Genomic DNA, 14,658 nt, shown 5'->3' on the forward strand with positions numbered 1-14,658 from the left:
GAATAAATTTGATATAGCCGAAACTGAAAAGCAAACTGAGATGTTTGTACGGCTAGAATCAGTATAAAACAGAACTATATATTAAATCAATACAGTCTAATTTATTGTGAAATAAATTGTATAAAAGTTGATAATAAAAAAGAGATAACGATAATATCAAATTTGTCTTATTATCAACGGGCGGAATGATGTTTCAGACGCTCGATCCAGTGCCGCCGCGTCGATACTTTGATTACAAATATATTTTTCTTTTGAACTATATCAACATAATATAACATTTCAAGATCACAAATCTGTGTTCTTGATTCAAAGCACGTGGCAAAAAGTACTTTACTCGCGTCAACAATCTTGTTCGTAAATACAAGAAACCTTCAATTGTTTTAACTAAATTTTTGGTCGATGGGACTTTTACATATATGCCCTTTTTACTATTCCAAAAACGCATTGATTTAATTACTTTCACAGATTCTTCCCACCACTTTTTATGTCCAGAATCAGTCGAAACCCCTCCTTTAAATGGTTTACTTACTGGCGCTTGTTTTGCATTACCATTGAGGCTGTCAAATAACATATCCATAAACAAGATGAAATCTGCAGTTTGCACTGCTTCAGCAGGTAAGCTGTTGTCATACTGAAGACCTAGAAAAAAAAAAAAGAAAAGAAAAATTATTAGTATTAAGATTTTCTGGTAAATACAATATTACTTACCCCATTGTGAAATGCGTTTCATCAAGGATCCCACTTTAAAACTAAACACTTGCGCCATCAATGACACCTTCATCTTGTTCATCGTTTTCTTTTAATTTTGCCACTGACTGCTTGAAACTGTCCATTAGACGTTTATTCAAGCCAGGGCGGAGTGGAATTTTATTTAATAAATTAATTAATGTCCCAGGTGACGGCAAACAAAAAATCTTGGATAATAAGCGGTATGCTTTCGCACTGGCCTTAAAAAGTGTTAGAGACAATAATTTCTCTTTTAACGTAAATCTGCGACTTTTGGGTTTAAGTTTCTGGTTTCTTAGCTGTTGCTGAATGAAACAAGTTTCATCTTCTACATCTGTAACAATGAAATGATGTTATAAATAATGAGATAATGAGTAGGTATTTCTAGATTCAATAAAATTGTAATTCATGGTTACTCACTTGGGATTACTGGTGATTGAATAAAATCACTAGTTACTGAGGCTGCTTCTTCAACCATTGACGTCAAATGGACGTCATCTTTCTCTTTCCCTTGTAGGACAACTGCAATACAAAAAGTTGTTGTTCAAAGTCTATTGAAAGTAATGGGAATGAACAAATTTACTTTGATATGCAAAGTAATGAAAGTGAACAATTTTACGCTGATATGCTTTTCGATGAAACAAAAGAAATTGCAAACGACGAGGCATGCTTTGGATAAGATTTTGGATTATATTCAGCGGAAGATTGTTCCATTTCTGCACCACTATGTTGCGAAGCTCTCTAGAATTTCTGGGGGCCGGCACATGTCTGCGTAAACGTTTCCCTATCTCATCACAAACATGTTGAATGGGATTTAAATCTGAACTGTCCACTCGCTTATGTTTACATTTTTCACTTTTTGCAGATGAATTTGCAATTGACAGATAACACCAAAAAAAACAATGCTGATAATGGTTTTTAAGAATTTGGCTGGAGGACTCCTTTTTTGTCAAACGCTTATCGAAACAACAACATTTTTTTAAAGCAATCAGTTCGTAGAGTATGTTATATCGGAAAAAAATTACGGGTGACCCGAATTTTATGCTCGGCAGTGTATATTTTTTATCGCTCATTACTTATTACTGATGACACTTTGTAATACAATTGTAATTGTTTGTACATACCTGCTGATAAACAAATATTCGGAAAAGCATCTCTACGAAGTCCCCGTCTTGTTCCAGGAACATTGAAATCGGTAGAAAAATGTCTATCACACACATATTTTTTATAGATTTCGCTTGATTCCATGGAACTAAAAAGAGACGCGTTGACATTTTCAATCCATTTTTTCAGGAGCTGTTCCTCTTTGGGAAATCACAAAACGAAATCACAAGACGAAAAGACAAAATACCGTTCAGTAGAACTTTCTCCAAATTGGCTTGTTTAAAATGATTCATCAACCAAAATCGACATGCGTATTGCTCACTGTGCAATTTTAATTAGCAACAGCGCCCCATATCGGACGCCAGAGTAACATTTAGTAGAGACGCAAACCACTGAAATTTTGTTTGCGCTCTCTCCATAAGACTTTCTTGTCTAAAGTGTGTGGTCTGTGGAACACAACACAACACAAACGAAACCTACGAAGACTACCAATCACTTCAGTGCACCTGCGCACTAGCGGAATCAAGCACGTTTTCGTTTGGCTCTTGGCCATCGAATATTCTCACTTGTAGGTTTCCCTAAAGTCACTAGATAATTAAATAATTCTAAATTGCATTATTTATTGCCCTTTCATTTTTACAAATGCTGAAATAGTTTCTTCTGTGCGGAAATGTTTTTATTAATGCTGTGACTTATTTCACATTTGAGTATTAATTTCTTCAATTTTGTCTTTATTTGGCATCGACATCTTTGTCATTTTTTTGCGTTTGTTATGATTCCTTATTAAAAAAAATAAAATTGGACGAAGTCGTCTTTGGGGTCTATAATATGTTGCCTATGCAAAAATTGTCAGGCATGAACAGATAAAAGGAACACCCTGTATAGTACTTGTAATTTAAGGCAAATACGTTTGGAAGATTTCAAAGTATTCAGATTTGCAATTCTTGATTTAATCAATAAAATTAATTGACTCAGTCATTAATTTTTCTCAGACACCCCGTATAAGCAAATCTAAAAAATATTAACACAGTGATAAATCAAGCATAGACTCATCATTCTTTAGACACATTTAAGATAGCATTTTTTCAACAAAATTTTGCGGCGGCGTCATCAAATTTTTAGGGGGGATGAGCAGATACATTTTGATCAAAATTTTACAATGCTTATAAATTTAAAATATCTCCAAGGTTTCAAAGCGTTCGGTTTTGTAGTTCCTGTTAAATCAGTAAAATAAATTCACGCATTCATTAATTTTTTTGAGTCACCCTATATATGCAAATCCAAAAAATATTAATGGAATGATAAATCACAACTATAGACTCAACATATTTTACACATTTAAGATAGGATTTATTCATCAAAATTTTGAGGTGACGTCATCAATTTTTTAAGGGGGGAGGAGCAAATACATTTTGACTAAAAATTTACCATGCCTATGATAATTTTAAAATGTCTCCAAGATTTCAAAGCATTCGGTTTTGTAGTTCCTGATTAAATCAATAAAATAAATTCACGCATTCATTATTTTTTTTGAGTCACCCTCTTTCTGCAAATTAAAAAAAAATGAATGGAATAATAAATTTCAAGTACAAACTCATCAATTTTTTGAGGGGATAAGTAAATATATTTTGAACAAAAAGTTATCATGTTTATTATAACTGCATTGGATTTTGCAGATTCAAAATTAAATTGCAAAATGTTGTTTCACGATTTTGATTTTTTTTCAAAAATCTGGACGTTTCGGGTAAAAATTCAATTCGGAATCATAAACTACATGTGTGGGACTATGTTATTTTATACAATTTAAAACCCATTTATTATGTACAATTTTGAAGTGACGTCATAGCATTAGTGGTGGGGATGATCAGACAAATTTTGGTTAGCGTTTTATGATGGATGACTCATTAGCTGATAGAAAGTTAACTAAGGTTTGACATGATGTTAAGTCGAACGATAATTTTGTACAACCGAAATCCTGGGTTAACATAGGTTTGACATATTGTTAGTTAATACGCTGGTAACCGATTGTCAACTGTTTTATACAACATTAGGGCCCGGTTGTATAAAGCTTTTGTCAAATCAATGTTAAATTCGTTTGCTAATGTCAAGTGTTGTATAAATCAGTTGACAATCGATTAACAACGTGTTAACTAACAATATGTCAAACTTGTGTTAACTCTAGATTTGGATTGTATAAAGCTATCGTCAATGTTAACATCATGTCAAACCTTAGTTAACTTTCTGTCAGCTAATCAGTCATCCGCCATCAATTAAGTTCCGACTTCGTGTTTGTATAAAGCTTTAGGGACAAGATTTCTTAGGTTTTTGAAATAACGGAAACGTAATTGGGTAGTAATGGTTGTATTTATTATAATTGCTCATGCAAATTTTAGAAGATATCACTATTTAGTTCATCTTCGCTAAGTGAAAACAGTGATGAAGAAAGGAGATTGCAAGCAGTAAGAATGCGCCGTCCAAGGCGAATTTTGATTCGTAAGAATCCATTTGAGCTGTATGATGATGTGGATTTTACGAAAAGGTGCAGCATCAAAAAAAAACACCTTGAACTAGTTGCTCAATCTAATCGGCCATCGCCAACATGCCTATTAAGTGAACGATAAAAAAATTACCAGGCTATCACTTTTTTTAACGATTTAACAATAATCATTAATAACATCGTAATAGGTATGTGTTTAAAACCTACATGACCCTTCGCTTCTTCTGCTGCTTGCTTTATTTCATCGGGAAGATCCATTTTTCGATAATTCGAACAAAAACACAACCATAAACACAACCAACAACACCAAAACATTGTTTTGTTTTTACAAGTTTCATTGTCAAGCTAACATTCGTCAGACGTTTTCAACTGCTACTTTGATTGAACAAATTACTCCGCATTGATCCAAAAAATGTAAGAATTTTTATGCAATTTAGTATACTATAAAACATTATACAAAGCTCGCCCGTTATCGAACTTGACGTGTTCGCACAGATGACAAACCCACGTAAAGTTTTACATAACGGGCTTACCTCGTAACTAACTATTACCGTATGTAAATATAATACGTAATTACTAATTTAATTACCGATATTAAACATGTGATTTTACCTTAATTTTAAGGTAACATAAAATTTCACCTTATGGGTAATTATTACATTTATGTATGGTTACATATTTTTTAGTGTATACGAGTGTTCTGTTTTTAAGGCGTAGCACACAACACACATAAATGAAATACCTTATCTGTTTTTACGTACTCTGATTGATCTGTTCTTAGGTTTTACAACCACAGTTTTCACATATTCTAGTTTTATATTATTCGTGATGTGTCAAATAAATTAGTTAAATCAATTCCTAAGTGCTTTTTTAAAATTTTGAAAATCCATATTGTTGCATTTCCGGAAGCGGCCACTGACTCTTTTGGGTATCTTTACCTGCTTTTGTAAATATCACTGTAATTTTAGTACTTCTGTAACCGTCCTACATTAAACATCAAAACCGAACGCTGTCCATTATTTCAATTATAACAAACAAAGGTCCTTGGAACAATATCAAGGTACAATTCGGAAGACCATACATGGTCGTATCAACCGGATTACAAAAAACGTTGGTACTACGATTCGGATTGTACGAAACATTGGCACTTCAAGCCGGAACATTGGTCCATATCGAGCCGGAACACATATAAAATCGTTTGTCACGTGTCTTTCCGAAAGAGGACAAATCTTTAATTCCGACACTCTATGGGAATAGGACAAATGAGTTATACCGCGAAATCGAAATTAGTAATTTACACAATTAGTTCGGGATAGCCTGCTTCCCGCATGAACGCTTGTTTGCGGCACGACCGAAGGGAGTGACGCATTTGCGTGAATGCGGGAAGAAGACTCACGAACGTGTTGTGTACAATATTTTTTGCAACGAATACGAGCCCTAACAACTAAATGTTCGGACAAACTAACCGGAGCGTTCAAAAACCACTCTTTATGAATTAATTTCTAATTTTTATTATCAAATCACATAAAAATAGGAAGCTAAGATTTCAAAGAATAGTTTTTAATAAAAAACTTGAATGTTTTACTTTACATAGAATTTTCAAATATGACTGTGGATTTTTCAGAAAAAGTGAATACACTTTGGCAACTAATTATTCGGACAAATAAATAAAAAAATTAATTTTCACTAAGTAGGCGGTGTGAATTGTTTGATTGTTAATAAATATCATTCTCCTCTTCCTGCTTTACCTAACTGTGTTGTAAGATCCGTAGAAAAATATATATATTCTTTAACAAAATGGTTCGTGGACGTCCACTTGAAAAATCATTACGTGCACTTATTGTAAAGAAGTATTGCCAAGGTAAAAAAATTCGGGAAATTAGTGAAGAACTGAATTTAGCAAAGTTCACTGTAGCGGATATAATCTCACATTATCGCGAAACTGGTGGACTAGACGTTAAAGGAAAAAGTTCGGGAAGACCGAAATTAGTTTCAGAAAGAAGTCAAAGGCTCCTTGTAAAACTTTGTAAAAAAAATCGAAGAAACACATTGCGGGACATAACAGCACAATGGACGGATGAAATGGGGCATAAGCTGTCACGAGAATGTTGTAGGAAATGGATTCACAAGTCAGGATTAAGTTTTTATAAGGTAATTTTTAAGTTTTTGGTTTACATTTGTTCCACCGTGCCGTTACAGGCCAAAGAAAAACCTTTAATAACGGCAAATCAAAAGAAAAATAGGTACAACTGGGCAAAGTCTAAGCTGGCATGGACCATGGAAGATTGATCAAAGGTCATTTTTAGTGACGAGTCAAAATTTGATGTGTGCGTGGGAGATTTGCGGAGAAGAGTGATAAGATCAAAAAGTGAAGCGTTCAATAAAGACTGTTTAAAACGAACTGTAATGTTTCCTAAAGGAATAATGGTGTGGGGATGCATGTCAGCTAAAGGGTTGGGGAATTATGAATTGCTGGAAACGACTATTAACGCCATGAAATACCAACAAATTTTAGAAAACAGTTTGTTGCCCTCTGTTGAAAAACTGTATCCGGACAACGATTATATTTTTCAACAGGACGGTGCATCATGTCATACCGCAAAAAGTACTAAGAAATGGTTTGGGGATCATGATATAAGAGTCCTTTCATGGCCTGCGAACAGCCCTGACTTAAATGTCATTGAGACACTTTGGCACGACATAAAATCCGTTTTGCGCAACAACCCCCAACGAACACTCTTAGGTTTAAAAGCAAAAATCGACGAAGTTTGGGCAAGTTTTACTCCTGAATACTGCGAAGTCTTGTAAGTACTATGCCTGCAAGGATACGCGCAGTAATCAAAGCAAAAGGAGATGTTACACCATACTAAGTAAAAAAAAATACTCATGTCCGAATATTTAGTTGCCAAGTTTATTCGTTCACATCAGCTTCTCGTTGTGTTATAATCTTGTTAAGTTAATAATATTACAATTTTTGTTGAGAATATTGCATTAAAGATACGTACTTATATATTACTCTAGTTTTGTTTTTGTAAAATACATTTTTTTTCATTAAATTACATTTTTTTGTATAAAAGAATACGTGTCCGAACATTTAGTTGTTAGGGCTCGTAAACCTTTAAACTGAAGAGATTAACTGTGAGTTATTTATAAACAACGGCATTGACAGCGCCGTCACACGTCACAATGTTGACACTACCCGAGTATTTTAAGGTTACCATGGCAACGGAAAGTCAAAATGCACGTGTGCGGGAAGTTCGAACTCCCGCACCCTGGTGAATGCGCGAAAGCCATCAAAAAAGGTCATGAGTGCAAAAAAGAAATTAGTCAAAGGTGGCATGCACGACAAGCTGTTTGTCGTAATTATTTTTTTTTTATTAAATGTCAAATTGACAGTTTAAAATGCAAATTACTTCTGTCAACCTTTTGTCAAGGTGACGTTTAATAAAAAAATATTTTGAACTAAGACAAACGGCTTTGCGGGCATGACCAACTTTAACTAATTTCTTTTTCGATCTCTCTGTACTTTTAACAATTTTGTTGATCGTAGACATATTATGGTATTAACATTAGCCTTTTTAATCTGCTCAGGAAACTTGAAGTTACTGTGTGCAAAGATTCCGGGGTCGATGAGGTCACGATCTATCTGATAAGTTCAATACGGTTTATTGGAGCCCAAATGTAGAACTCCACACTTTTTTCTGTTAACTGAAACCAACCAAATTTGGCACCAGTTTAATTACGTATTTATATCGTTGGTCAGGATGTTATAATGCTTATTAGGTTTATTAGGCACTTCAAGGTCGTCCACAAAGAAACAGTAATTGGATTTTAATGAGTAACTTACGTCAGATATGTATAGGGTAAATAAAACACGTCCCAGACCAAAACCGAATCCTGTTGGAAAGGCCACGTTCATGCACGTAATTGTTTAACTAATTGCAGGCGGTACCTAAATTTGGAAATAGAAGACATGGTGCTAACGATCGGAATGCCCTCTTTACCAAAGAAAACTACAAATCGAAAAGAAAAAGGTTAGATATTCAGAAGGGGATGTGATGGTAAGAATGATGCAGATAAATTGTCAAAGGTCGCAAAATCTTATGGCTGACATCTAGAGTGGGGTAATGTGTATCTGCTCCAGGAGCCACACACATTTGGACACATTTGCGATCTGGGTAATACCTTAGACACGTACCGGGTAGGTGCTTTTCCAAAAGCTTTTATTCTTAGGTATGAATGGTTTCATGAATCTATGTGTGTAATACATATTTCCGGAAATAATACATCGTTATACGTTGTAAGCCTTTATATTCAATGCGCTGGCGACATAAAACAAGATCTAGATTCTCTTAATAGGGTGGTTGAGGGAGCTGCAAGAATGCCATTTTTAACAGGGATGGATGCTAACTAATGCTTCTTCTGCTTTGTGGCATAGTAAAAAGCTGTCGGCCTCTAGAGAAAGGGATACTAGAGGTGATAACCTAGTGGAATACGTCGTTAGAAAGGGCCTGGCTGTGCTCAATGAATCCAGTATATTTTTTGCTTTTGCGGGACCTTCTAAAAATAGAGACGTAGACGTGCGCTACCGTTATGAGAAGTGTAGAAGATTGCGGAATAGAGTCATTTCGCGAACTGTCCCTAGAGCAGATGGTGGACAACGTAAAGCAATGGACAAAAGCAGCTTATTAAATCTCTCCTAATTATACGCCAAAGCGTAAACCACGATGGTGGACGCGAAACCTGCAACAGCAGACAATAAGCACGGAGACTAAGACGTATTTATTAATGGAAACTAAGATTGGGTGGTGTTGAAGGTGAAGTAAACGAATCAAGAAGAAGGTGCAGGGTTGATTACTTACAAAAAAGAACTTCAATCTACTAAATTCGAGCACTGACACACCTATGTTCAAAACACAACCAGGGACAACAGAGATCTATGGGGTGGTGTTTACAAAATATGCAACTGGCAAAAGAGTAACACGAATGTTGCTGCAATCAAAATAGGAGAGACTATACCATGTGGAGTGCATCTGCAGTGGCACTCCTTAACACATTCTTTGGGGAATATCAGGAGGAGAGGATCATATACCCCGAAATTCAACCCATACACCATGACGAATCAGAACTCACATTAGATCAAGTCTCAGGTATTATTAGTGGATTGAAGGGTCGGAAGGCCCCTGGATTAGACGGCTCCACCGGTAGTATGATAATAGAATTTTTCAGAGCAGCTCCCGAATTCGATGAAGTGGAAAACGGCCAAAGCAAGTACATTGCTCAAAAGTCCCGATAAACCAAGTGATTTCGTCAAATCATACAGACCTATATGCCCACTCCCGGCGTGGAGCAAGGTGTTAGGTCGCTCGCCTGAAAGATGACTGTAACCAAAATATATCTAGATCCTGTGATCTGTTCGTCTTGGATGGTTGAAACTAAAAGATCCTCCAAAAAGTATGTTCTCGGCCTCTTCATAGACTTCACCGGTGAATTTGATAACACTTCTTGGACAATAATTTTAAGACGACTGGTCGAATTAGGTATAAGATACATAGGGCTCTGGAGTTCATACTTTAGAGAGAGAAGTTACCTTATTTGGACACACACAGTCGGTAACAAGAGGTGTGAGTCAAGGGTGCCCGCAAGGCTCGATTTGTGGACCCATTATCTGGAATTTCCTCATGAGCATTCTTCTGAAAAATTTCTGCGACCAGGGGGGCATTTGCATAGCCTGCGCAGACGATTTGCTAATATTAATTGAGGCGGACCGTGAGTGTAGGTTTGGAAGTCTCCAAATCCAAGAGTGGTTGTATGCTCCTCAAGGGTATCCTGTCGACGACCCGTCCTCCTTGGATAAAGATAAGAAATGGAGCGTTACCGTATGTGAAGAATATCATGTACCTAGGAATCGCCGTGTCCGAAAGATTAAGTTTTATTTTACACTTTAAGGACATCAAAGAACGACAAGTGAAAACAACTGCTCCGTCCGAAAGCGTTCTTAGAAAAAGATGGGGCCTCTGCCTTTCTTTAATAAGGACATGGTGGACTGGTCTCTTTTCTGCTATTGCAATATATGGCGCGGCTGTTTGGATGGGATAATTGCATAAGACACAAATATGATTGATAGCTTCTAGACAGTCGCAATGTAGGTGATCCTGGGCGAGATCCCCTGGAGACATGAAGCCATAGAGTTGGGTACCAGATACAACGTCGGGAGACGAATTAGTATTCCAGAGAATCTCCCGATCGACAACGTACAGGTACAAGGTCTGAATAAATCCGAGGCAAAAACATACATTAGAAGGAGATGTCTAGAAGAATGGCAAACCAACTGGGACGAGGTCAACAAGGGTAGGGTCACGTATAAGTTCTTGCCAGCTGTGAGTGCTAGTAAAGTGATTCCTTGGTTCCAACCAACGCTGGAGCAGTCATTTGTTATTACTGGTCATAGATCCTTCAACAAATATATTTCAGGTCGTAATATAACCATGTGTTTAATATTAGAAAATATGACTATTTGGGAGAAAAATTTAAAAGAATATGTTGGTTAAACGTCCAGAACACCTACTACTATCGGGTTTTAACTTCTATGCATCATATCCTTGAGTCTCGGAAGCCGGATTACTTGATTGAGAAATTCAAACCATTACCGATTCGTCATGATCATAAAACATACATCTTATACCTAAACCACAAACATACACCAGCTTTTGGTTACAATCCAATTATTAAGTTATACAATGCTTAGACCATAACATTAAGAATCCTCCCATTGCCCGATTTAAGAAATAAGTATTTATTAAATCGGGCAAATTAACTTATTAAAACAGAATTCTTAAATTATTAGATTACTTATTATATTTAAACTTTAACCTGCATCCCAGTATATATTTATAGGTTTCATAAGTTTTGGATTATCTTATACTTATGAAACATTTGGTTATTTTTTATGTAAATTTCTTTAAATGTAAAATTGTTTTTTGTCTCATAACTTTTGCTTTCTCTTATAAACATTATCTCATTTCTTATAATTTCTTGTATATTTATGTAGTCTAAATTACAGGTTATTTTTGTCAGAGGTTATGTGTAAGCTAAACTTCGCCTTGCAGAGGTACTGTACATATAACTGAAATAAAGACGTTTATTACTATGTGCTCATAGAATTCCCGTTGTAAGAAGACCAAAGATCCTGAGATCCCTTATTTAATACCACCCTAGAACAATTCCTCTTGGAAGAGGATTTATACAATCAATTTCGTACATTCTATAATGGAGCCTTTGAAAGAAGAAGAGGGAGAGACCCTACAACATAAATAACGAAAGAATCGGATCCGGTGCACTAGTTGACCTGCTTTACCCTTAATCTATCAGCATTTTACCTCTCTTTTTGAATAATTTGACTTTTTTTATCTGTATTTACTATATTAAACAACCGTGTTAAAAAAAACTGTATTACTTCAACACAGTCGTTGCGATACCGTCGTTCTCTCCTATGTCTTCTATTAGAATCCCTAAAGACACTTCCATTTTCCAACCATATTATAATCTCTTTAAAAATTCACAACTGATGGAATCATCAGATATGTATGGTGTCGAGCTAACAGGCATAAATGGCGGAGATGCAGGTTGACAGATACGAATGGTGGAGGAGCCGGGCTAATAAACTACATATGGTGGAGGAGCCGGGCTAATAAACTACATATGATGGAGGAGCCGTGCTATGTTGTAATAATTATAATAAAGGAGCCATTAGGCTCTTCTTTTTATTTTCAAATAATCTAAAATGTTTTATCCAAATAATTTCTTAATCGACACTTTTACAACTTTTCTGCAATTCTACCTAAACTCAACTTTCTTAATTATTTTTTATCTACTTCTTATTTTACTACTTTACACTATCTGTATTATGAATGATATAACAATTCCAAACAAGCTAAGATATCTCATTCTACCTACCTCACTCTGTCAGCTCAGGCATTTATCCCCAATAGGACACTCGATCATGTTGTAATATGCGTCTAATTCGTATCCATTACTCTATAGTATAGGCCATAAGCACTTAATTTTTAGGAAACAGGTAACCGACGAGGCTTCATTTCTAGATACTTTGAAATTTTGGTGAGGTCTACACCACATCAGTACCTAATAAAATTTTATTGGTATTTCAAAGTTAACCATGAAGGTTGGATTCCCAAAACCATAAATTACAAATTCAATGCAACCCTGGGTGTTTCTAGCCCACTATACACTGGTGGCACGCTCCTTTTGTTGGCGTCATTATCCCCCTGCATTGTCCGACAACCCCTCAAAGTAGCCGTTGTAAAAGTTTACTAGGCACTGATGTAGTGTAGGAACTGCACCAACCTCATCGTTCCCTTCCGCCGTTAGACATCATCCACGGGTGTTCCGCTCAGCATCCGCCCTTAGATATAGATTGTGTGTGTGTGTGTGTGATAATTCTTGTTGCATGGGCTGTGTAATCAATAAAGCTTTCTTATATTTTAATGTAAGATTTCCTTACTTGCTACAGGTTAAAGAACAAGTGCAACTTCATGCGGAATTTAAAACTAAATACACGGAAGCTAAAACGCAGTTTCAACAATATTGTACTCAAACATATTAATAAAAATAAAGCAATTGGGAAAATGGTTAATAAAACGGTTAATCTACCAAACAAAAAGGAGACTACGATAATAAAACTGACCGACAACAATAAAACTCGTAAATGATCAAGAGGCTTCTGAAAAATTAAATGAGTTCTTAGCATCCATCACGGATAACATTTACGAACTTGTTTGTATGGTACATAGAAATCTTTCAAACTTTACCATCAATAGAGCTAAGTATCAATATCGAATTAGACATAAGAATGTGACTTTGTTACCATACAAACACTCAACATCAATGTATGAGAAAGCTGGCTTCTATAACGGAGATAAGTTCTTTAATGCGCTGCCAAAAAAGTTATTGTACATTAAATGAGTTCTTTTGTGATGTTTGACTCACAAACATCCATGCTGTGCATTTATTTATTCATTCTTTGTAATGTTGAAAATTTTTCCATATATACAGGGTTAGTCACGAGAGAATTACTTCTGAAAATTATTTTTACGCAACCCAAAATACGAATACCATGTACCATTTGATACTAACTGAATTTAAAATGAAATGCTTAATCCATGATTGCTTTGAGTTTGGCAATCTGATTTTGACAATTGTGGAAAAGAAGGTTACGCGAGTGTCCATGGTGGTACCGGAGCCAGTCGGAAATCTCCTCCGGCGCCGCTAATAAATTTGTCAGTGTGCCTCTTGATCTTTTGCAACCGATTAATCACGAGAAAATTATTTCTAAAAATTCCTTTTACAGCATTTTATTCAAAGGTTACAACACAAACTCAAACAAGTAAGTAAATAATTTAACTACTAATCTGTTGAAAATGTTGGGCATTTTGGGGGGATGCTACGGCTTTTTTGTAAATGGATGGCCGAAGAAGTCCAGAGGTTACAGATTTGCACTTCAAAGAGGCTCTAGGTGACGCAGAGATGGCGAATTAACACATGCACATTAGCGGCGAACAACATTGGTAGAGCACTTACGGCTTCAGTATGGCCCAGATTGATCTGACTGTATGTCGTTGATCCAATGGGGCTCTAGAGGCGAGTCAACGATGAAAAAAAAAACGTTAAAAATTAATTAACGTCAAAGTGACACTGCCAAAGTCAAAGCAATCATGGATTAGGCATTTCATTTTAAATTTAGATAATATCAAGTGGTACAGGGTATTAGTATTTTGGGTTGCGTAAAAATAATTTTCAGAAGTAATTCTCTCCTGACTAACCCTGTATGTGTATATATGTTTTCTGGAAATTAATAAAGTTTATTATTATACCACTACTAGTTTCGTCTAAGTCTTCCACAGGCCACCTCCGACCCTATCGAAACATCGTTTACAAGAGGACCGAATTACTAGATTTAACGATAAAACAGTTTTCCTGAAACCGTCACGAAAGTCTCAAGAAAGTTGACCATTGCCGTAATATTCTAGCACTACAAAGATTTTACCGCACTCGTTCCAGTTACAGTAGTATATGCAATCGAAAATAAGCTAATTTTTTGAAATCTCACAAAATAATCAAAATATACATGGCAACAACAGAATTTTATTTAGAAACTGATACGTACATATTGTCAAAAATGAATAAAAATCGAATTTATTGTATAGACCTTCATCAGAAGAAATTGTCTGAAGATTTTTCCACTTCTAGAAAAAAGTTTCAATTGTTTACGTTGAAAACCTACATTTGTTTGCTTTAAAAACGGCAACTTACTT

The 14,658-nt window shown here is 35.6% G+C and overlaps 1 protein-coding gene across 1 annotated transcript; it reads left to right on the top strand.

Annotated features, from left to right (window-relative positions):
• Positions 1-6,124: 6,124 nt before the first annotated feature.
• Positions 6,125-6,616, top strand: LOC135137291 (uncharacterized). The gene is made up of 2 exons (XM_064066913.1): positions 6,125-6,478; positions 6,527-6,616. Exons 1-2 carry the CDS (start codon positions 6,125-6,127, stop codon positions 6,614-6,616), a joined length of 444 nt encoding a protein of 147 aa, XP_063922983.1.
• Positions 6,617-14,658: the final 8,042 nt, after the last annotated feature.

Source organism: Zophobas morio, unplaced genomic scaffold, assembly GCF_036711695.1.
Source record: "Zophobas morio isolate AGI-343-1 ecotype UQ-CSIRO unplaced genomic scaffold, CSIRO_AGI_Zmor_V1 ptg000029l, whole genome shotgun sequence".
Taxonomy (NCBI): Eukaryota; Metazoa; Arthropoda; class Insecta; order Coleoptera; family Tenebrionidae; genus Zophobas; species Zophobas morio.

What these genes read in the sequence shown, in the direction of transcription:
- LOC135137291 (XM_064066913.1), top strand. Translation starts at nt 6,125, where the DNA reads ATGGTTCGTGGACGTCCACTTGAAAAATCATTACGTGCACTTATTGTA. An exon ending in CAGGATTAAGTTTTTATAAG is followed by an intron (nt 6,479 to 6,526) that starts GTAATTTTTAAG and finishes GTGCCGTTACAG; the next exon opens with GCCAAAGAAAAACCTTTAAT.